The sequence below is a fragment of the Myotis lucifugus genome, unplaced genomic scaffold, assembly GCF_000147115.1.
Source record: "Myotis lucifugus unplaced genomic scaffold, Myoluc2.0 scaffold_6, whole genome shotgun sequence".
NCBI lineage: Eukaryota > Metazoa > Chordata > Mammalia > Chiroptera > Vespertilionidae > Myotis > Myotis lucifugus.
Window position 1 is genome coordinate 2,503,852 of NW_005871054.1, and position 25,486 is coordinate 2,529,337.

At 40.2% G+C, this 25,486-nt stretch overlaps 1 protein-coding gene across 2 annotated transcripts in view; it reads left to right on the forward strand.

The window, feature by feature from the left end:
* Positions 1–3,842: 3,842 nt before the first annotated feature.
* The window catches only part of FAM161A (family with sequence similarity 161 member A), a 25,978-nt gene continuing 4,334 nt past the window's right edge, over positions 3,843–25,486 (forward strand). Inside the window, exons 1-5 of one of the 2 annotated variants that reach the window (XM_006083295.3) lie at positions 3,843–4,049; positions 13,590–13,825; positions 15,515–16,678; positions 17,036–17,203; positions 19,288–19,387. In XM_006083295.3, the coding sequence (XP_006083357.1) occupies positions 3,843–4,049; positions 13,590–13,825; positions 15,515–16,678; positions 17,036–17,203; positions 19,288–19,387 (1,875 nt within the window). The remainder of the gene's footprint in view (positions 4,050–13,589; positions 13,826–15,514; positions 16,679–17,035; positions 17,204–19,287; positions 19,388–25,486) is intronic. The other variant, XM_006083296.3, reaches the window with a different exon arrangement.

The following is a 25,486-nucleotide window of genomic DNA, read 5'->3' on the forward strand; positions in this document are numbered from 1 at the left end:
TATAGCTTTCACTATGGGAGACCCTGTCTAACAAAATTAAAAGCATAGACCAGAAAAACAAAAGTGTGAGATTAAAAGCAAAGAAATACTAAAAGGAAGAAGGGTGTTCTCTCCCAGCTCTAGTTGTATGTATTAAAAAAGGGTTCAATTGTTAGATGTTCAAATGAGCTTTGCCAGAGAAGGAGGGAAAGAGCAGATGAAGAGGAAACTATCCAAAGCAATCTACAGATTGAATGCAATTCCTTTCAAAATCCCAATAACGTTTTTTACAGAAATAGAAAACCCATCCTAACATTGTGGAATCTCAGGAAACTGAATATCCAAAACAACCTTGAAAAAGCAACTGAGGATTCACACTTCCTGTTTTTAAAACTTACTACAAAACTACAGTAACCAAAACTAGTACTGGCATAAAGACATTTAGATCAATAGAATAGAAAAAGCAGGGGCCAGGAACTTTTTTTCTGCCAAGTGTCATTTGGATATTTATAACATCATTTCCGGGCCACACAAAATTACCAACTTAAAAATTAGCCTGGTATATTTGGTCAAGCAATTAATTCACCCCTAATCCCCTGCCAGGTCCAGACCAAATGATTTTGTGCGCCTTATATGGCTTGGGGCCAGACATCCCCCACTCCTGGAATAGAGAGTCCAGAAATAAACTCTCATAAATAAGGTCAAATAATGTGTGTGCGTGTTTTGTTAATCCTCATGATATTTTTTTCACTGCTTTTCAGTGAGAGTGGAAGGGAGGGATGAGGGGAGAGAGAATCCACTGGTTGCCTCCTGCACTCATCCTTGAGGGGATGGGAAAGGGAGGTGGGGAGCAAATTACAACCCAGATACATGCCCTTGACCAGAAATCCCGAAATCCTTCAGTTCCCTGGGCCGACAGTCTAACCATTGAGTCACACAAGCCAGACCTGTTCAATTAATTTTTGGCAGCTGAACCAAGACCATTCAATAGGGAAAGGTCAGTCTTCAACAAATGATGCTGGAAAAACTGGATATCCACATGCAAAAGAAGGGTGGATCCTTAGCTTAACACTGTATGACAAAATTAACTTAAAGTGGATCAAAGACCTAAAACAAAACTCTTAGGAGAAAACAATGAAAGCTTCATGACATTGGATTTAGCAGTGATTTCTTGGATATGTCACTAAAGGGACAGGTAACAAAAGGGAAAAACAAATTCATGAAAATTTTGTGCATCAAAAGACAGTACCACAGAAAGGGAGAAAATATTTTCAAATCACTTATCTGATAAGGGATTAAAATCCAGAATATATAAAGAACTCCCAAAACTTAAAAACGAAAACAAGAAAACCCTACCCAATTTGCTGCGACCTGCACGGTGGGTTTCAGGATGACCTGTAGGAGGGCCAATGCACAATGAAGATACTAAACAAGAAATATAAATTTTTAAGGCATGGGAGGCCAGGTGGAGCCTTTTGCAAGAAGAGGAACCCACGAGTCCTGGTCTTGCCTGCTTTTATGCATTTTGTTTACACATCTGCCCTTTAGCAATGCATGCAGGCAGAGCAGATAGAATCAAAGCTCAGTAAAGTTTAGTAAACAATGTAGAGATTATCAGGTCAGGAAATTGCAATCACAGCAGAAGCAATCTGATATCAGCCCTGCTGAGTTCGAGGTCCATCGGCCTTCCAATGTCTCTTGTACTTTCATGCTAATGCTGCTATGTGGTGGTCTCTGGCACCAATTAAAAAATGGGCATAACGTTTGAATAGACATTTCTCCAAAGATATACAAATGGCTAATAAGCACATGAAGAAATGCTTGACACCACTAAACATTAGGGAAATATGAGAGCACCTCACACCCATGAGGATGGCTACTATAAAACAGTGTTGGCCAGAATGTAAAGAAATTGGAATCCTGTGTACTGTCAGGAATGTAAAATGGTACAGCTGCTATTGAAAACAGTATGGCAGTTCCTTAAAAAATTAAAAATAGAATTACCAAATGACCCAATAATTCCACTTCTGGATATATAGCCAAAAGAATTGAAAACGGTCTCAGAGATACTGTACACCCATATTCATGGTGGTATTAGTCACAATAGCTAAAATATGGAAGCAACCAAAGTGTTCACTGATGGCTGAATGGATAAGCAAAATGTGATAAATATAATTGAATATTATTCAACCCTAAAAAGGAAGGAATTTCTGATGTGCTACAACATGGATGAACATTGAGAACACTATGCTGAGCAAAACAATTCAGTTACATAAAAGACAAATATTGTATGATTCCACTTAGATACTTAGAGTAGTCAAAGTCATAATGACAGAAAGTTGAACAGTGGTTGCAAGGACTGGGAGGAGGGGAAAGTGGGAAATTATTGTTTAATGAGTATGGAGTTTCAGTTTTATAAAACGCAAAATTCTGGAGATGGATAGTGGTGCACAACCACGAGAATGTATTTAATACCACTGAACTGTATATTTAAAAACGGTTAAAATGGTAAATGTTACTTATATTTTACCACTAATAAGAACAAATTGATCATGTAAAGAAGTAGGAAACTATGACCCATAATGGAGAAAAATCAACCAGGAGAAACACACCCCCAAATGACAAATGATGGCATTATCAGACAGAGACTTAAATGCAGCTTTTATAAATCATCCATATATGTTCAAGGATGTAAAAGAAAATTTGAACATGATAACAGAAATGGGCGATAAAAGAGACTCAAATGTGTAGAAATGAAACATCTTTTTACAAAAGTACTCTGAATAGGATTAATATCAGATTATCATTGTCCAAGAAAAGAACACCAAATTTGAAGACATGACCTCAGAAACTATCTATACTAATAAAAGCCTAGGTGGTCATCACGTGCACCGTCATCACAAGATGGCTGTACGCACAGTGGAGGCGGGGCCCTGTGGCTGCCCCATACAGTGAGGCCTGGGGGTCCTGCAGCTCTGCATGGCGCGTAGGAGGCCAGTCCCGGTGTCTCCGCAGCCTCACGCTGAGGAGGCCGATGGGGCCGGCAGGGGAGGGCAGTTGGGGGTGATTGGGCCGGCAGGGGAGCAGTTAAGGGGCGATCAGGCTGGCAGGCAGAAGTGGTTGGGGCAATCAGGCAGGCAGGCAGGCGAGTGGTTAGGAGCCAGCGGTTCCGGATTATGAGAGGGATGTCCAACTGCTGGTTTCCCAAGGGGTCCCAGATTGGAGAGGGTGCAGGCTGGGCTGAGGGACACCATCCCCCCCATCCCACCCACCCCTGTGCACGAATTTCATGCACCGGGCCTCTAGTTTAAAATAAAGCACAGAGCCCTGCCGGCATGGCTCAGCGATGGAGCCTTGATCTATGAACTAGGAGGTCATGGTGGGATTCCCGGTCAGGGCCTATACCCCAGGCTGCCAGCTCAATCCCCAGGGTGGGGCATGCATTCTCATCACTGATGTTTCTCTCTTGCCCTCCTCCTTCTTCTCTGAAATCAATAAAAATATATATTTAAAAAGTAATAAATCCCTCTATTTTTTCTTTTCACAAAAAGAGTAGTTTCATTAGTATAATATAAGATCTCTGAGATTAGATGGTGAGGCATGAAGCTGGGGAAGAGATGCCTTGCGCCCCCCCCCCCCCCCCCCTCCCCTATTAGAGAGACATAGTACTGACTGCCAGAATACAAGAAACGCCCACCTTGGGTATCCCGAAGCGGTCAAGGATTTGAATGACTTTTGGCCCCTTACGGCCCCTGTAGCGTCCCTAGTTACCGTGCCCCTAGTAACCGCCCGCCCCAAGCAGGGAGCCCCTCCTGCTTCACCACCCGGGCCCCGGGGCCGCTCAGGCCTCCCGCGGTGCGGTGATGGCCGCCTCGCCGCGCGCGGAGCTGGCGGCCTCCAGTGTCCAAGCCCCGGTAAATCCCAACACCCCAACGCGGGCCGCCCAGGACGAGGACCCAGACTCTAGGCTTATAGGCTTAGAGGATCTGGCGGCCGTGGTGGCGGCCTTGGAGGAAGAGGAGGAGGAGGAACAGGAAGATGAGAAGGCAGTGCAGCGGTCGCGGGCGATGGTAATGTGGGGGCGGGACGTGGGCTAGGGCTGGGCTCTGGCTGGGTGCGGGCTGATGGCTGGTCCGCGTCTCCGCTGGGCTGAGCGACATGCTGACAAACGCTGCTCCCTGTCCAGGTCGTCGGTAATATTGACCCACCATCTTCTCTATGTTCCCATAGAAATCAATAAAACCGAGGCCTTAAAAAGTCGTAATTTTCACCAAAACGATTGTTGTAAGAATTTCTTGGAGAGCATTTTACTTTAGCCTAGAGCAGTGGTTCTCAACCTTCCTAATGCCGCGACTCTAATACAGTTCCTCATGTTGTGGTGACCCCCAACCATAAAATATTTTCGTTGCTACTTCATAACTGTAATTTTGCTACTGTTATGAATCGTAATGTAAATATCTGATATGCTATATGTGTTTTCCGATGGTCGCGACCCACAGGTTGAGAACTGCTGGTCTAGAGAGTGCAGAACCTTACTCTTTATGCTCCAGTATTTGTCAGAAGTAGATATTCCCTTTTCTTTTTAACTTGGGGAGGTCTGATTTACCTACCCCACAGATGATAACCCCTAAGATTCAGGTGAATCAACTGTGCTATCAGAGGTGTGTTTTATTGTCATTTTAAGGTCTTGGTTATTAGTGCATCTTAACACGATACATGAGAAGCGATGTTTAAAACCATTGAGTTCAGTGGCTAGATCAGACAGATAGAGTTAAGCATCCAGAGAAGCAAATTACTGAGGACCCATTATTTCCTAAAGGGCACTTTTCAGTGTTACATGTGTCGTGAACACCTGTCCACCAGTTAGAGGGCCGAGTCTGCCATCTGCTCTATTCCTTTAAAAGTTAGAAACCTTGACTCCGCAGATATAAACCTCCTTACCCCCGTTAAAGATTCTTAACACCATTTTTTCAAGCCTCTCAGATACAAAAAGAAAAAGCATGTGGTCTAGGGCTAATAGAATCACTGAATATTTTGGAATTGTAATCTCTTTAATCTACACTAAAACTGTTAATGAGAAAATCTGTAGCAACACCTTTCATGGTCATAGCACCACTAAGCCATAATTAAATTAGTTAAAATTTAAGCTGATGCCTGATAGATGAAAAAGAGTAACCGTTATTTGAAGAGTGGGTGTGGGAAAACATTCCAGGCAGAGGGAACAAGCATATGCAGAGGTCCTAAGATAGGAAAATGAAGAGCTTTGGGTGATTAAGGATCTGAAAGAAAGCCAGCAAGAGTGGAAAAGAGGGGAAGAATGAGTGAGGGGAGATGAACTTGGAGAGGTAAGCAGGGCCTAAACATTCAGGGCCTTGTAGACCTAGGTAAGGAGTTGTTTATTGTAGGTGCATTGGGAGGTCCTTGAAGACTTTTAAAAGATCTGACATGTTCCTATTCACATTTTTTAAAAATGACTCTGATGACTCTGTGGAGAACTTCTGACAAAGCAGAAGTAAGGAACTAGTTAGGAGGCTGTGCAGTAATTGCAGAAGCCATAGGTGATGGCTGGACCTAGAGTCCGGGGGAGATGGCAAGAAGTGGACAGATTTCTCCAGAATGGATCAGAATTACTGTTAAAGAATGAAAGTGAAGGCCAAGGAAGAGGAAGAAATAAAGAATGCTTACTCTCAGGTTTCTGGTTTGAGAAGTTGCATGAAAGGCAGTGCCATTTATTGAACTGGGGACAACTTGGGGAGGAATGGATGTAGAGGCTGGGTGGTTTTCAGTGTTGTTGTTTTTTTGTGTGTGTGTTTTTTTATTGTTGATCTTATTACAGATCCTCCTCCCCCATTTCTTCCTCTTTGCCCTCCTCCAAGGTTTTAGTGTTGAACATGGTAACTTTGAGAGATCTGTGAAACTACCAAGTGGAAATATGTAGGAAGCAGCTGAGCCTATGAAAGTGTAGTTCTGTAGAGTCTGAGCTGGAGATACCTATCTGGGAGTTTTCAGCATTTTTGAAACAATGGGAATGGATAAAGTCACTTAGGGAGAGTGCAGAAAAAGAAGGGGTCTTGTATAGAACTTTTTTTTTTTAATTTCAGAGAGAAAGGGAGAGAGATACAGAAACATCAATGATGAAAGAGAATCACTGATCAGCTGCCTCCTGCATGCCCCCCCACCAGGGACCGAGCCCACAACCCGGGCGTGTGCCCTGACCAGGAATCGAACCATGACCTCCTGGTTCACAGGTTGACACTCAACCACTGATCCACACCAACCGGGCTAGAACACTTTAAAAACCTCATTTAACAGTTAGATAGATAAAAAGGAGACTAAAGGGATTAAGGACCAGCTACAGTGGTAGGATCACCACCACAAGAGTGTGGAAGTCCCGTTTATTGGTTTTAATGATGAGGGAAAGTGTCAGATATTGCTAAAGAGAAGGGACATTTCATCCTGAAGCAGGAGGAAAAGAGAAAAGTGGCACAAAAGCAGGCAGTTTTATAGATGGGAAGATGAGGGAACTTTCCTCTGATAGTTTCTGGTTTCTTAAAGAAATAAACGAGTTGGGGAGTGGGGGTGGGAGCAGGTAGAAGAGGAAGGGAAAGGTAAACAGTATTGCTAGGGGAGTGTGAGAGGCAGGTGCCAGACAGATCAAGTAGTCAATAGAGACTGCTCAGTTTTTAATTTAGTATTAGTACTCACAAAGCATTCTTCTTTAAGTTATACTTTTATTAGATAAGTAATACATGAGCACATTCTCCTTTTAAAATTTCAAATGTTACAAATAAGGCTTGGGCCCTTTTACTCTCTCCTCCCAAAGAAAGTCTGAGTCCCTCCTCCCTACCCATTGGTAGCCACTGTTTTGAAACTGATATATATGTATTCTTCTGGGCTTTTTCCTGTCTCCTGTGTACATCCTTGAAGCATTTGGTAGCATTTTATGTATACACATTGTTCTGAAACTTGCTTTTTACTCTTATCATTTATTGCTGGGTTTACCCAGGTTACTATATGTAGATCTGCCTCATTCCTTACAAATCCTTTCAATGAAAAAAAAAAAATTTAGTAAAAATTCCAGAATTGCAGATGATACTAGACAGACTATATCACAAATAATTATGAGTGCTGATCACTAATGAAGCGCATGTGCTGGAAGGAGCATCATCTAAATGGGTCAAGCCAATCTAGGGAAGATTATCCTCTAATCTAGTGGCTGCATGCAGAACATTCACAAAAAGCCGAACAATTAAAGGGAAAGGGTGCTATTTTAGGCTCTTGGAAAATAATGTCCTTGGTCTAGGTCAGTGGTCGGCAAACTGCGGCTCGGCAAACCGCGGCTCGTGAGCCACATGTGGCTCTTTGGCCCCTTCAGTGCAGCTCTTCCACAAAATACTGGCTCTTCCACAAAATACCAACTTCTGCACATGGGCCACGAAGTTTCAATCGCACTGTACGTGGGCGCCCACACGTGGTATTTTGTGGAAGATCCACACTGAAGGGGCCAAAGAGCCGCAAGTGGCTCTCGAGCCGTGGTTTGCCGACCACGGGTCTAGGTTATTTGACCTACTAAAATGTTTTCTTCTGTGTGAAGACAAAGATTAAATTAAAGTTAGAATTTGCTTATTAATCATTCATCTGTTTTAGGTAAAACACCATGGGAGTAATTTATCTGAAAAGTTAAGTATTAAGAGTATTAAACAGAAATGGGACAGATACTGTTAAAAGTCAGTGTATAAATATCAGACCTGCCACCACTCTTCAGAAGCTACTCATCCTTCAGTATCTTTGCAGTTTTTCCAGGACCAAATAAACTTTACCCTTTAATGGAAAATGACTATTACGAAGGCCTTCTTTTAAAGGGTGTTCTAAAAGAACGAATGGAGAGTACCTGTATGCTTTTTTCTAAAAACAGTTCTTTGGAATATCTTCCCTCTTGTAGTTAGTTTTTTAAGAAATAAGCCCTTTTCTTAATACTTAGTAGAATATAACTCTTTAGAGCAGCCAGTATTTCTTAGGATGATTCCGTTCCTTTTTTTTTCCAGAGAGGTAGCGAGAGTGAGAGATAGATGGAAACATTAATAATGATTGAGAACCATTGTTTGGTTGCCTCCTGCACGCCCACTACTGGGGATTGAGCCTGCAACCCAGGCATGTGCCATTGACCAGCATTGAACTCAGACCCTTGAGTCTGCAGGCCGACTCTCTATCCACTGAGCCAAAACCAGCTAGGGCTGATCCAGTTCTTTGTGAGGGAATACCTCTCCTCTTAATGGAAATAATATTTTTTTAGCTGTATATTCATTCTTCCAATGAATGTTTATTGAGCCTCTGCCATTAGTCAGGTGCTTTTCTAGGCACTGGGAACACCACCATGAACAAAGCAGACAAATCCTTGTCTTTGTGATGATGACTTTGTGGAAGAATTAGGCATACATTACGCAAATAAAGATATGTAGAATGACTGTTGGTGGTGAGTATTTATGAGAAAAAATAAAACAGGGAGGCTGACAATGAGTGGGTGGAGAGGTTATAATTTCAAATAGGGTAGCCTTGGTGAGGTGATGACATTTGAATAAAGGCCACGAGGTGATTTTGCTGATTCTGTGAGCATTGGAAAAACTGCAGAATGAAATCAGCCAATGCTGCTGCTCAGGGGAAGAACCACTCCAGGCGTCACTCAAGTAGACAAGTGGACAGAACTAACAGGAAGGAATAGGTCTTCTTCCTCCTCTAGCCCTGTTGTCTCCCCCTAGCCCCACTTTAGGAAGAGTCTACCTGGGAGCAGCTGGCAAAGCGGAAACATGGTTTACAGACTCCTGTCCTCAGCATCACCCAGCAGGGTGTAGAAGGGTGGCATTGGAGCTGACAGGCAATAGTTTAACACTGGGCATACTTCAAGTATTGTAAGGTTGATGTTCAAAAGATTAGTGCCCATGTCACATGGCTAAGAAGTGCAGAACCTAGGCTTGAACACAAGAATTTGACACTATATCCCTAATCTTTCTCCAAAGCCATAAAAATTCTCCAAATTGAAAAGGTACTAACTTCTAGCCAAGTAGTAGACAAGAAATGAAAACCACCTCCGGCTTGCCCTAACCTTCCTTTCTAGGCTTGCTTCCCAAAATCGCTTTATACATTTTACTCTCCTCTGATCCTGCAGCTGTGTGCACCTTACTCTCCACCATGCCCCTCACCCCCATGGCTTTTGTTAATGTCCTTTTCTTTGTCTGCAGTACCTTTTCCCTCTTTCCCCCTATATTCTATCTGATCCTCCAGATTCTTCTATTCTTTGACTCAGCTTAAATATCACTTCCTCCAGGAAGCCTTCTGGAGTTACTTTACAAACTCAAACCAAACAAAAGCTCTCTTCATTTGAATACCCTTATCACTTGGTATTTGTATTTCTTTTTTTTCTTTAATATATTTTATTGATTTTTTACAGAGAGGAAGGGAGAGAGAGAGTTAGAAACATCGGTGAGAGAGAAACATCGATCAGCTGCCTCCTGCACATCCCCCACTGGGTACATGCCCTTGACCGGAATCGAACCTGGGACCCTTCAGTCCACAGGCCGACGCTCTATCCACTGAGCCAAACCGGTTTCGGCTGTATTTCTTTTTTTAAAAAAATATATTTTATTGATTTTTTACAGAGAGGAAGGGAGAGGGATAGAGAGTTAGAAACATCGATGAAAGAGAAACATCGATCAGCTGCCTCCTGCACACCCCCCACTGGGGATGTGCCCGCAATCAAGGTACATGCCCTTGACCGGAATTGAACCCAGGACCCTTCAGTCCGCAGGCCGATGCTCTATCCACTGAGCCAAACCGGTTACGGTATTTGTATTTCTAATGACCACTTTCTACTTCATATTAGTTCTCCTCTCACTGCTTATTTATTTTTTTAAATATATTTTATTGATTTTTTTACAGAGAGGAAGGGAGAGGGATAAAGAGTTAGAAACATCGATGAGAGAGAAACATCGATCAGCTGCCTCCTGCACACTCCCTACTGGGGATGTGTCCGCAACCCAGGTACATGCCCTTGACCGGAATCAAACCTGGGACCCTTGAGTCCGCAGGCCGATGCTCTATCCACTGAGCCAAACCGGTTAGGGCTCACTGCTTATTTAAACATTGGTGTTGGCCAACATTTCCATCCTCGGGTTTTTGTCGTATTGCCCACACTCTCTTCAGGCTGCCTCATTCATATGCAAGGCTGCACCTGCCACTTCTGTGATATTGGTGGCTCCCATATCTTCATCTCCAGCCCAGCCTCCTTACCAGGTCTCCAGATAAATTTACCCACGTGTTTCCTGGACATTCACCTGCCCTACTATCCCTTAAACTCAGTGTGTCTAAGAGAGATTCGTTTTCTTTTCCTAAAACACTCTCCTCCTCAGTGTTCCCTATATTGATGAATGGCAGCAGCAGCAGCAGCAGCATCTACCTAGACAGGCAGCACTCCAAACAGAAGTCTTCGATTTGTTGCCCACAATACAGGCCATTACTGAGTTGATGATTCAGCCTCCTAAATCTACCAAGGCAGCCGCCTTGGTGCTGCTTCCTTAATTCTGCCCTTAATATCTCTAACTTGGACCTTGGCATTAGCTCATTAACTGCTGCTAATCTTTCTTCCTTCGTTTTCACTCTATTTGCTACCAGAAGAATCCTTCCGAGCACGACTGATCATGGCACTCCTCTGCTCACATCCTTCAAGGCTCCTGTTGCCTGGTTGAAGCTCCTGACGTGCCTTTTTCACCTTGTTTCCCACCCTCCCTCGTGCTCCATCCCGTTCTCACTAGCCCCAGACTGTTTACCTCTCTCTGAGCATACCATGCCTGTTCCTTCCTCATGTGGCTAAAAACCCCTTCCTACGGTATGTCTTTGGAGCCTAACACTTGGGATTTGGATTAAATCCCACCTCTACTACTTACTGGTGTGTGACTGCAGGCAGGTCACCTAAATCCTCTGAGCCTCAGTTTCCTGATCAAGAACAGAGTACCTGCCAGTTGCATCATCATGCAGTAACATATGATTAATGTCTGGCACTGTGCCTCAGACTTCTTTGTTTTTCACTGCTTCCCTAATCTGACAAGCTTTGTCCTTATCTAACATTGTCTCTATCTGGTGCACCCTTGTAAATTCTGTCTCTTCTTTTCCCCGTGGTCAGAATTAGGCATTCTTTCTCTGAGCTCTTATGGTAACTGATATTGTGACATACATGGGAGCAGCTCACAGGCAGGAATCTGGAGTTCTGTCTCCTTCAATGTCTGCTGCCCATTATTTATGTACACATCCTCACCTAAACTCACTGAAGCTTCTAGAACAGCGGTTCTCAACCTGTGGGTCGAGACCCTTTTGGGGGTCGAACGACCCTTTCACAGGGGTCACCTAAGACCATCGGAAAACACACATATAATTACATATTGTTTTTGTGATTAATCACTATGCTTTAATTATGTTCAATTTATAACAATGAAATTGGGGGTCATCACAACATGAGGAACTATATTAAAGGGTCGCGGCATTAGGAAGGTTGAGAACCACTGTTCTAGAAGGTGGAGTGTTTATTTGATCTGTATCTTTAAGCAGCTAGAGAATGCTGGGTGTCCTTAAGAATTTAATGAATGAGGAAGTTAACAAAGTACTACTCATTTCCACAGCTAAGAAGGTAATGATGAGGAGCACATATAGAAACAGGAGAAGGTATCAGAAAATTCTCTTGAGTTGTATGACAATAAAGCAATTCTTTGCCGAAACCGGTTTGGCTCAGTGGATAGAGCGTCGGCCTGCGGACTGAAGGGTCCCGGGTTCGGTTCCTGTCAAGGGCATGTACCTGGGTTGCGGGCACATCCCCGGTGGGAGATGTGCAGGAGGCGGCTGATCGATGTTTCTCTCCCATCGATGTTTCTAACTCTCTCTATCTCTCTCCCTTCCTCTCTGTAAAAATCAATAAAATATATTAAAAAAAAAAAAAGCAATTCTTTGAGTCATAGATTTTTTGGTAAATTTCTGCACACCAGCTCTACTGAAAAACATTAGTTTTCCTTCATTCATTTTCTCTGTTAGCCCAAGTAGTACAATACTGGTCTCCTGTATACTGTTTAAAAACTCGTATTTATAACTTTTACATACAAGTGACTCTTCTGTATTTTCCCATTGGGAGAAGCTACTCAGATTTATTTCCTAGTGTCTTATCAGATTGGGTTTATAATTTTCTAAGGCAAATACTCTTTTTTCTTTTTTTTTCTTTTTTTAATATATTTTATTGATTTTTCACAGAGAGGAAGGGAGAGAGATAGAGAGAGTTAGAAACATCGATGAGAGAGAAACATCGATCAGCTGCCTCTTGCACATTCCCCACTGGGGATGTGCCCGCAACCCAGGTACATGCCCTTTACCGGAATCGAACCCGGGACCTCTCAGTCCGCAGGCCGACGCTCTATCCACTGAGCCAAACCGGTTTCGGCAAATACTCTTTTTTCATTCTGAGTATATTTCAGGCAATAGGCTAAATTTAAGACCATATTCAGCAGCCTTTTATGCACTGTATCATAATTAACTATTTCTCAACTGAGAAAATATTAAATTTCTATATTTATGGAGAAAGTGGAGTTTTACCTCTATAGTTGCTTCAATTAAAAGAACTATAAGATGTATATGAAAAGAGTTAGGGGAGCCCTAGCTGGTTTGGCTCAGTGGATAGAGCGTTGGCCTGCAGACTGAAGGGTCCCGGGTTCGATTCTAGTCAAGGGTACATGCCTGGGTTGTGGGCTCGATCCCCAGTAGGGGCGTGCAGGAGGCAGCCGATCAGTGATTCTCATCATTGATGTTTCTATCTCTCTCCCTCTCCCTTCCTCTCTGAAATCAATAAAAATAATTTAAAAAAAAGAGTTAGGGGAAAGATCGAGCAGACTCTTCCAGGCATGACCTATATATAGAATAACTATACTCTGTGTAGTTACAATGCTATACTGTACTATTCTTGTTCTCTTTTCACTCCCAAAGTCCCTGACACTCAGGACTTTGTTACAATTGCTCTTTGTTGCCCCCAGGAGCGGCTGTTCTGAAATTACCTCCCACCCCCTTCTAACCCTCCTACTTCCTATGAGGTCTCCCCTGCACATCCAGGAGGGCTTCTTCCTGGGTTCTTGATGAGCCAATGAGAACTTTGTTCCCTCCACTCTCCTGCCCTCCTTTGCCCATTCCCCTCTCTTCTCCACTGGTGCACCCTTGTGGCCCATACTGTAGGAGCCAAGCTCTGGGTGTTGGGCTGTAGTTGCTTGGTTTGCAGTAAGAGGAACTGGTTCTTCTTCATTTCAGTTATCACTTACAACTCCAAAGGAGGGTCTTTATTAAGGATAGTTTGGTTCTATCCTATTATAGTGTATTGGGTTAGTACATGATCCGGGAATCTAACCATCCTTTATAAAAAGGATCAAATAGTATTTATTTTCTGGCAACTTGATTTCTCTCTCTTGTTCTCAATAAAATGTGAGAGGGAAATGTACATAGCTCACAAGTAAGAAGCAGCATTGGGAATTAGTGTCAAATTTATTTGTCTTTTAATTCCAAATACCATATAACAGGCTTTTCCCTCCCATCAGACTGACTTTAACATCATTTCCGGGGTGAATAACCTAACATATATGAACTATGAGGACCCTGTGGACTTTTCTGATATTTTCCACTCTAATGAAGAATATTTCAGGAAACTAGAAGAGCTGAAGACTGCCCACATGGAAACTATGGCAAAGTTAGAGAAAATGTACCAGAATAAATTAAATTTAAAGAAAGTGCAGCCAGTGATCATCAGGGATGAAGCTTCTAGTGTCTCTTCCATGTAAGTTTGTACATAATCTTATTTGTGGACTGTAAAATAAAATGTATACTTAAAAGTGCAGAACAAGCCCTGGCTGGTGTGGCTCAGTTGGTTGGGCATCGTCCCACGTACTGAAGAATTGCTGGTTTGATTCCCAGTCAGGGTACATGCCCAGGTTTCGGGCTCAATCCCCTGACGGGGGCGTGTAAGAGGCAGCTGATTGATGATGTACTCTCACATTAATATTTTCCTCTCTCTAAAAATCAATTTTAAAATCTTAAAAGAATAAAGTACAGAACAAAATTATTTCAGAATATTTCCTCTCAAATATCCCTTTGTACTTGTAATTATATATGGAGGTGGAATTTTATTCAAAATGTTTAATGGCTTATCAACCTACCAGGTGGCTTCTTGCTTCGAGGGTCATTAGGTGGCCATTTGGTCTTTTCTTTCTGACCTATCATTCATACAACTGTGTAGACATGTATTAGAATATTTTTAAATGATGAATATTAAAAATTTAAAAGACCTTTATAATATGTGGATTAACATGAGCTTATTAAAGATATAGTATAAATTGTTTAGAACTAAAACATAAATCTGATTAAGTTTTCAAAATAGTCTTTAATTTCAAGACCTATTTCTGTGATAAACTGGCTTATTTTGAAACTTGAGGCAAGTCCCTTAACTCATCCAGTGGGTCAGCACTGATTGCATATCTCCTGGGTGTCAGACCTTGCGTGGACACTAGGAAGTCAAAATTGAGATGCCCTCAAGGATCTCGAAGATTAGCTGAGAATGAAAAATTGCAATACAACATTATAGAGACAAGAAAAAGCAGTTGATCATGTCAGAGTGTCAGTGGAGGGACACAGGAAGGAATTTTCTACTGAAGTCATATCTGGGTTCAGTCTTAAGGGGTGTGTGTAGCTGCAGCAAATGTAGGAAGCAAGGAGTGGCCTTCTAGGCAGCCGAAACAATGTGTGCAAAGGCATGGCGGCATGAGGAATGGTGTGTGTGAGGAACTTCATGGGATTGGATGTGATGTAGAATGGTGATGGGGGTAGGGAAAAGTGAGAGGTGAAACTGGAAAGCTAGGCAGGGGCTAATATTAAAGGACTCTGTAATCTGTATTTGACTTCATAACAATGACAAATCATGGGAAAGTTTCAAGAAGGAGAGTGACATGATCAGATGTATATTTTAAAACGGTGTCTATGGAAAACGTGGAGAATTCAATTCAGAGGTTAGACACAAGAAGCCTCAACTGTCTCATATTCCTCCCTTATAAAATAAAGGCGTCAGATTAGATAATTTATAGGCATTTTCCAGCTCTATTCTAAATAAAAGTGATAATTTTTACAAGCCGTATCCAGCTCCTATCTTAAATCTGATTATACCTTTTTTAAAAAAATATATGTATATATTTTATTGATTTCAGAGAGGGAGGGAGAAGAGAGAGATAGAAACAATGATGAGAAAGAATCATGGATTGGCTGCCGCCTGCATGCCCCCTGTTGGGGATCAAGCCCACAACCTGGGAATCGAACCATGACCTCCTGGTTCATAGGTCTGATGCTCAACCACTGAACCACACCATTTGGGTTAATTGATTATACCTTGATATAAGAAAATATCTAATTCTTAATTCTTATATTTGGTCACATACAACTGAAAGTGTAACCTAACCTAATTATTCTTCTCACTTAGGTGTGTATCAGAAAAGAACTATCACCCTATCTCGTTAATCACATCACTTTCAGAACCTGATTTAGGTCATTCTTCCTCCTTGATTGTGTCTTCCTCTGAAGATGAGCTGCCCAACTTAGAAAAAGACTATCCTGAGAAAAGCAGAATGATGACCTATGCTAAGGAGCTCATCAACAACATGTGGACCAACTTTTCTGTTAAAGATTACATTCAGTGTGAAGGTGCTGACTTCCCAGCAATTAAAAAAACAGGGAAGAAATCAAAAGAATGGGTGCCAAAGATTACAGTACCTGAGCCTTTTCAAATGATGATTAGAGAACAGAAGAAAAAAGAAGAGAACATGAAATATAAATCAGATATTGAAATGGCACACAAACTGCTCAAAAAACAAGAAGATTCAGAGTGTAAGAAAAAATTCCGAGCCAACCCAGTTCCAGAATTTGTCTTTTTCCCCCTTTATCATGACATAGTCAAGCAAAATGAAGAACGAAGGAGGATTATGAAGGAGAAAAACAAAGAAGCACTTTTGGCCTCACAAAAGCCATTTAAGTTTATTGCACGGGAGGAACAAAAGCGAGCAATCCGGGAAAAGCAGCTGAGAGACTTTATTAAGTCTAAAAAGAAAACAAATCGATTTAAAGCCAGACCTATACCTCGATCTACTTATGGTTCAACTACCAATAACAGGTTAAAAGAAGAAGAGCTCTTTAGAAATATTAAGACACAGCTGAGAGCCCAAGAACTTTTACTGAATTCATCCCCTTCGCCTTATAGTCCACCTCACAGAAGTTTTGCTGCAAGGAAGCCCAAGAATCCCAAACAGGCTGAACAGTTGAAGTGTAAATGCAAGTCTAGGAGCCCGATTGCTGATTTTGGAGAACCTCCTGAGAGATATCAGAAGCACCTCCCAGAACAGAAAAGTCCAAAAATCCTTTTAGTTTACAAACCATCTGATCTTCATGCAGCCTCACATGCATCCACTAAAAGAGAGAAAAATTTGGCAGATAATAAAGCAGAGGAAGAAAATTTGAAAGAAACACATTGGGCTTATCAGTCTCTAAGGCACAAGTCACCAGGAAGAAGTCCAAATGCAAAGCGTGTGCCTTATAACTGCAGCCCTCCAATGCCCACAGTATCTTCCAGAGGAAGAGAACAAGCCACCAGGTAAATAACTAGGCTACTGCATTGACTGACCTATGATTGCTAAAATAGTGTACATGACATTATTAATTTTATGTTGGCGAATTTGAAAGTATGAAGCAATTATTATATCTGGTAATATATTTTACTTTATAATATAGAACATTTTGCAAAAGTGTGTGCTAAGAAATGTAATTTCCATTTTATGACTCCTTGGGAATAGACAAGGTTAGAGTTGGCCTATTGATTTCCAAGTTCACAAGTCAGATCCTTCTCAAAAGGTTGCCTTTTTTCAGCCTTTGAATTATCCTGTATTAAATCTTTGCTAAGCAACATTCTCATTGGCTTAAAGTGAATTAAGCCTTAGTTTGTTGCCCTCAGGAGATCACTTGAGGAAAAGAAAATGTTGGAAGAAGAGAGAACTCGGATCCTAACTAAGCAGAAACAAAGAATGAAAGAATTGCAGAAACTCCTGACAACCCGGACTAAGGCTTATGACTCACATCAAAGTTTAGCTCAAATATCTAAATCCAGAATAAAATCTCTCAGGTATCATGAAAGAATCCTGAACCTCTAGACCATTGGTTTTCAAACTTTTTAAAAATCAAGTTACCAATATATGAACAAATTAAGAAGAATATTAGTGTTTTAGTTTCTGGATTCAAGTTATTATCAGTTACTTATACTTAATACACACACACACACACACATTATCTCATTCAACTCATGATGAGAACCAACATATATGTGTATACACACCTGATGGTGAGGACCATGAAGCTATGTTATTGAACAGAAATGTTTTATATTGTGGCTATAGTTAATATCTTATATTGGCATTTTAACTCTTTTTCTTTATATTATTTTTGATTGCACAATATACTAGTAATATTGAGAAGAATCTTGAGGCACAGATATAAAGCTTTTTCAACAACTTGTCATGTAATCTCAGAATATTCTTCAACAAACAGATATGTAAAAGATTTTTGTTCTAAGATTTACATGAAATCTGATAGCACAGATTAACACTGGTGTTAAGTAACATCAATTATGTGAAAGTGTCGATTAACAGGTGTGTTAATGTTTAGTGGTATGGGTTGCATTTTGTCAGTTTTAATATAAATAAATAAAAATATTTACAGAACCCCTTTACAGAACACTGGAATTCTACAGAATAAAGTTTGAAAACCAATGTTCCAGAGGAACATTTTTATGTTGCAAATAAACATTAAAATGTTCATGTTTAAGTAGGAAAATAACTCCCCCAAAGCTGGGTAAGTAATATGATTTATTAATTTTTAATCTGACCTATAATATTCCCCCAAATCTATATTTCCTTTTAATTAGAGGCCCAGTGCAATCCAGGACCCCACCCTGGCTGGGGAGGGCTCCAGGGCGCATTCGACCTGACTCACCAGTCCTGATCTGCTGGACCCCAGCAGCAAGCTAACCTACCAGTTGGAGCATCTGCCCCCTGGTGGTCAGTGCGTGTCATAGCACCTGGTTGAAGGGTAAAACTAACGGTCAGACACTTAGCATATTAATTAGGCTTTTATTATATAGGATTCCTTATAATGTCTGTCAGTGTCAGACATTATAAGGAATATAGCTCCTTATATCAATTCATTGGTAGAAGGAGCTTAATTTGATGAACTTGAGCAAAAAAATTCCTTAGAAATATTCATTCATCCTTAGAAAGTAAACTGGATTTTTAATAATACCAACTTGTATATAATTAAACATAGTTATAATTTTATAGTATAATTATTTTCTCTAATCCATGAAATCTTATTATCTTGGTAGAGTTAGTATATTTTACATAGAGAAATAGCATAGTTTAATTCATTATTGGATCTTGCCCAAATATTAAGTACACTTACTGTGAATTTATGTATTTGGTTCCTATTTTTCTATATATTATAGTCAAATACGCCTCATTTCTCCTCATCCCATTTAATTAACTTTGCCACCAACCTATAGCAGTTCTCATTTAAGGGACTAAAGAAGAACAAGTTCTTATTTTCAGAAAAAAACTTCTTAAAAAGAACATACCTATTTGGGACCAAATTTTTTTTGGTTTTATACATTTACATATGAGATAAGAGGACATTCATTCATTCGTCTTTTCAGGCCAATTTGAAGCCCTGTAAAACATTATGTCTTGAAGATTTCAGAACCTTCAGAGTACAAAGACTGCTCCCAGGATGTAAAATGTGTGCTCTCAGAACCTAGAATTTTTAAAAAATATATATTTCATTGATTTCTTCACAGAGAGGAAGGGAGAGGGATAGAGAGCTAGAAACATCGATGAGAGAGAAACATCGATCAGCTGCCTCCTGCACACCCCCTACTGGGGATGTGCCCGCAACCAAGGTATGTGCCCCTGACCGGAATTGAACCTGGGACCCTTCAGTCCACAGACCGACACTCTTATCAACTGAGCCAAACCAGTTAGGGCAGAACCTAGAATTTTTATTCTGTGTTCCATAAAAATTTACCAGTCTAGAAAAGGAATGGTGGTCAACTGTAAATTGTGCTCATAATTTAATTTCTAATTTGCCATCTAAGCTAAAATGTTATATATGCAAGTTCTTATTTCTTTTTAAAATTCCACTCCTTTTATTTAATTTTAGAAAGAATGAAAAGGAAAGGATGAGAGAATACCGACGAGAACTAGAAGAAATAGAAGAAAAATTAAAACACAGGCCACTACTATTTCAAAGAGTTGCTCAGGTTGTGTTTGTTGGAATTTAAGAGCTACTGTCAGTTGTTGTGTGTGTGTTTTTTTTAAACATATACAGCTCTTAACTTACAGTCCATTTTTCTTATGTGCTATATAATGTACTAAGACATATTGTTTCTGTGACAGCTTCATCAAGCCAGTCAAGTAAGTAATTTTGCCAAAATCTGAGATTGAATTTTGTTGATGAGGCATGTAAGCTTAATAAAGAACATACTACTGATTAAATCATTTCCGAAAGAATAGTTCCACAACACGTTTTTAATGGCTGGTGTTTATTTCATACCAGCTTGGCCAAATATTAAGTTAAGGCTTCATGATATGATTTGGAGGTCTTTGAAGAATTAAAAAATGAAACAAAATGGCTAATTGAATCAGATTTATTTCTGCCAGTGGGTTTGTTTGTTTGTTTTTGTTTCTTTTTGGGATATAATTGACGTACAGCACTGGATAAGGTTAAGGTGTACGACATAATGACTTCACATGCATAAATTAAAAAATGATTCCACAGTAAGTTTAATTAACATCCATCACCTCCTATACTTACTCCCAATTGTTTTTCCTTGTGATGAGAACTTTTAGGATTTATATATCCATACTTTCAAATACCCCATACATAGTTACCATGTTGTATATTACATCCCCATATAACTGGTATATAACTGGAAATTTGTACCTTTTGACCACCTTCATCCAGTTCCTCCTGGTAACTACAAATCTGATCTATTTTTTTAAATTTTAGATTCCATATATAAGTGAGATCATACAATATTTGTCTTTCTGTCTGACTTATTTCACTTAGTATAACGCCTTCAAAGTCCACTGCAAATGGCAGGATTTCCTTCTTTTTATGGATGGATAGTATTCTATTGTGTATATATACCACATTTTCTTTATCCATTCATCTTTCAATGGACTCTTAAGTTGTTTCCTTTCTTGGCTATTGTAAATAATGCTGCAATAAATGTGGGGAGCAGATATCTCTTTGAGGTAGTGATTTTGTTTTCTTTAGATATATACCCAGAAGTCAGATTGCTGGATCATATAGTTTTATTTTTAATTTTTTGAGAAACCGCTATACTATTTACCTAATGACTGTACTTATGTACATTCCTACCAATAGTGCACAGGGCTTCTGTTTTCACCACATCCTCATCAGCATTTATCTCTTGTCTTTTCAATAGCCATTTTAACCAGGGTGAGGTATCTCATTGTGAAATATCACCTAATGATTTGCATTTCCCTATGATTAGTCATGTTGAGCACCTTTTCATGTACCTGTTGAGCCATTTGAATATCTTCTTTGGAAAAATGTCTACCCAGTCCTTTGCCAGCTTTTAAATTGGATTAGTTGGGTGTTTTGTTTTGTTTTTGCTATTGATTTGTATGAGTACTTTATATATTTTGAATATTAATTCCTTATCAGATATATGATTTGCAAATATTTTTTCCCATTTGTAGGTTGCCTTTTCATTTTGTTGATTGGTGTTTTTGTTTTTTTTAAAATATATTTTTTATTGATTTCAGAGAGGAAAAGAGAGATAGAAACATCAATGATGAGAGAGAATCACTGATTGGCTGCCTCCTGCACGCCCCCTACTGGGGATCGAGCCCGAAACCCGGGCATGTGCCCTTGACTGGAATCGAACCTGGGACCCTTTGGTCCGCAGGCTGATGCTCTATCCACTGAGCCAAACCAGCCAGGGCAATTGGTGTTTTTTTAAGTGAGTCTATAATTTTCAATCTTATCTATAATTACTGAAAGGATCTTCTTTTTATCAGAAAAACTAAATTTTCACTCAGTTTTACAGTCTTTCCATTAAGAGAAATTTGTCAATTTCAGATCTTTTCCTTAGTACTCATAAGGGAGAGGTTCCTAGGGGTGACATAGCTTAACAATAGATAATCATAACATCTCAGTTTCAACTTTAGGGGGAAAAATCATAAGCTGTTTTATATTGCTCAGTGTAAAGTGATTGACTTTGGCTCAAAGCAGCTAACTGCAGGTTTTTATGTCCTCTTATCTGGTGGGTATTGACCCAGATTTCCCACTGGCATCTTATATTCATCTTGCCCCAAACCAGATCCTCCTCTTTGATTTTCTGTTTTAGTTGGACTACTATTTAGGATGACTGGGAACCACTGTTCCCCCCCATTCAGTTGTCACTGAGAGAACTGACAAATTTTATCCCTATGTAATTTTTGGATCTGTCTTTATCCATTCTTATGGTAAAATGCCAGGTGAAACCTCTATTATTTCCTATCTGAGTTAATATAATGGTTTGACTCGTTTGCCTGTCCTGTTCTTTGCAAAGCCACCCATTATCTTTATTTTGCCATTCTCATTCCCTTGCAAAAATGTTAACCCTGGGTAGGTTAATAACCCTTGATAACGGTGACAATCATGCATTCACCGAACCATTCGTTCTCATTGTCAGTGAATGGTATCAAGAAGTCTTGTCATTGACTTCTCAATAAAATGCTACAAGCTTGTTAGTCCTATATTGCAGAGGAAGAAACTGAAATTCAAAGAAGAGCCCTGGCCGGTTTGGCTCACTGGATAGAGCATCGCCTGGGGACTCAAGGGTCCCAGGTTCGGTTCCGGTCAAGGGCATGTACCTTGGTTGCGGGCACATCCCCAGTGAGGAGTGTGCAGGAGGCAGCTGATCGATGTTTCTCTCTCATCGATGTTTCTAACTCTCTATTCCTCTCCCTTCCTCTCTGTAAAAAATCAATAAAATATATTTTTAAAAAAGTTCAAAGAAGGTAAGTAATTCATAAAATTTACAGTTATTAAATAATGGAACTGGGATTGGAACCCAAATCAATCTGCTTCCAAACACTTAACACTGAGCTGTCCTGCTTTCTCTCAGAAGATAAACCGCCTTAACATGGTATACAGAATCCTCTATGATCTGACCCCGTTAACCTCTTTAGTTAATCTACCACTGTGCTCCCCCTCATGTCAAAACTTTATACACCCTTTTACTCTCAGGCAATACCAGACTACTAGTTTCAAATTTAAAATCTTTATTCATGCTGTTTCAGAACATCCTTAGAGCCTCTTCCTATCTTTCCTCCTACTCTTTCTTCTTTTTTTTAAAAAATATATTTTATTGATTTTTTACAGAGAGGAAGGGAGAGGGACAGAGAGTTAGAAACATCGATGAAAGAGAAACATCAATCAGCCGCCCCCTGCACATCCCCCACTGGGGATGTGCCCGCAACCGAGGCACATGCCCTTGACCGGAATCGAACCCGGGACCCTTGAGTCCGCAGGCCGACGCCCTATCCACTGAGCCAAACTGGTCAGGGCTCCTCCTACTCTTTCAAGTCTCAGTGTAAAATCACTTCTTGCAATGTTTCCCCTGCTTGTGTTGGTGCCCTTTCCTCTGTGTTTTTTTTTTTTTTATTACCTTTTGCATACCTTTCTCTTTGCTCCTACCATGTTGTGTGGAAATTATTTTAATGATCTCTCTTCCCTTCCAACTAGTTACTTTTTAAAAAAAATATTTTTATTGATTTCAGAGAGGAAGGGAGAGGGAGAGAAAGACAGAAACATCAACGATAGGAGAGAATTATTGATCTGCTGCCTCCTGCATGCCCCACACTGGATATCAAGCCCACAACCCGGGTATGGGTCCGACTGGGAATGAACCTGGACCTTCTGGTTCAGAGCCCTTCGCTCAAACACTGAGCTGGTCTGTTTTTTATTTTTTTTAAATATGTTTTTATTGATTTCAGAAAGAGGAAGGAGAGGGAGAGAGAGAGAGAGAGAGAGAGAGAGAGAGAGAGAGAGAGAAGCATCAATGATGAGAGAGAATCATCGATCTGCTGCCTCCTGCATGCCCCCCACTGGGGATCGAACCTGCCCCTACCAGGAATCGAATCCAACTGTGATCTCCTGGTTCATAGGTCTATATTCAACCACTGAGCCACACCGGCTGGGCAACTAGTTAATTTTAAAGGGAGTGATCAATCCTTTATAATCCCGACACCTAGGACAACATCATGAACCAAAACTGAACTGTTATGATCAAATTAGCCATTTTGACCTGTCATTTTCTTTCTGGGATTAGCCCAGGCTGAGAGCATTACCCTGATGAATTAGTGATGAGTCTCAACATTAACAAGCAGTTTTGCCCTGTTGTGAATTCCCACTGTTTCTAAGCACCAGAGAAAATGTGGCAAAACAAGTGGTGAGTATGAAATTAAACCCATAGATAAATTTTAAATGTTGAAAACTAGGTTAGTTTCATAGCTGATATTTCTTCTATCACTTTTAGCCCTCACATATGCTGATCCCTTTGCCTAAAACAACTTTCGTGTATACCCACTACCTTCCATGAGGACTTGTCAGAAAATGAGTACTTAGTAATTATTAAATAAATGAAAGAATTACTATAAACCAAACTTACAGTTATAAAAATTATAAAAAATAAGCATTTTTTTCATTCATTCTAGGTGCTAATAGACAAACTTTCATCACTTGTTATTTTGATTTCATGAAAGAGACAAATTTTTTTACAGGATGTTTAATAGTAAAATAAACAATTATGAAGCTATTTTAACTGTTCCTGTTATCTCTTTATTATAATTCTTTTGCATGGTGAAATGCAAGGGGGAAATCTTTGTTTTAATGAACACACTATTCACCTTGATATAAAATATTAAAAGGTATTTCCTTATACAGAATGACTGGCAGTGCTCACCATTGCTTTAGTTTTGTTCACAGGAATTAGTACGTTTTTCTTGCAGTCTATTTTGCTGTGACTGTTGGTGCTAGTTAACAGTTGTTATGTAATAAATTCACTCACAACTTTAAGCATTACCCATTTGTAAGTGTTAATTGTGGTCTTGCTGCTATTGAATTATCCCAACAGTAGGCCTATGATCCAGTACAGAACAAACCATGTTATCCTGTTTCTTGGAAATTACAGCTTGCTGAGTAGATGTTAAATTGAATTTTAAAGCAGATTCAGGTGAAGGTTTATGAACACTAACTTTGATTAGTATTTTAATCTATTTTGCTTAAATCAGAATATGCCATTCTTTTTAAAAAATATATATTTTTATTTCAGAGAGGAAAAGAGAGATAGAAACATCATTGATGAGAGAGAATCATTAGTCCACTGCCTCCTGCACGCCCCACACTGGGGATTGAGCCCCCAACCCAGAATTGAACCCGGGACCCTTCAGTCCGCAGGCTGATGCTCTATCCACTGAGCCAAACCGGCTAGGGCAGAACATGCCATTCTTTTTTTTTTTTTTAATTAAATCTTTATTGTTCAGATTATTACATTTGTTCCTCTTTTTCCCCCCCCATAACTCCCCTCCTCCCAGTTCCCGCCCCACCCTCCGCCCTCACTCCCCACCCACTGTCCTCATCCATAGGTGCACGATTTTTGTCCAGTCTCTTCCCGCATCTCCCACTCGCCTTTCCCCCCCAAGAATAGTCAGTCCATTCCCTTTCTATGTCCCTGATTCTATTATAATCACCAGTTCATTCTGTACATCAGATTATTTATTCACTTGATTCTTAGATTCACTTGTTGATAGATGCATGTTTGTTGTTCATAATTTGTATCTTTACCTTTTTCTTCTTCTTCCTCTTCTTAAAGGATACCTTTCAGCATTTCGTATAATACTGGTTTAGTGGTGATGAACTCCTTTAGCTTTTCCTTATCTGTGAAGCTCTTTATCTGACCTTCAATTCTGAATGATAGCTTTGCTGGATAAAGTAGTCTTGGTTGTAGGTTCTTGGTATTCATCACTTTGAATATTTCTTGCCACTCCCTTCTGGCCTGCAAAGTTTCTGTTGAGAAATCAGCTGACAGTCGTATGGGGTATTCCCTTGTAGGTAATTGAGTTTCTTTCTCTTGCTGCTTTTAAGATTCTCTCTTTGTCTTTTGCTCTTGGCATTTTAATTATGATGTGTCTTGGTATGGTCCTCTTTGGATTCCTTTTGTTTGGGTTCTCTGTGCTTCTTGGACCTGTAAGTCCATTTCTTTCACCAGGTGGGGGGAAGTTTTCTGTCATTATTTCTTCAAATAGGTTTTCAATATCTTGCTGTCTCTCATCTTCTGGCACCC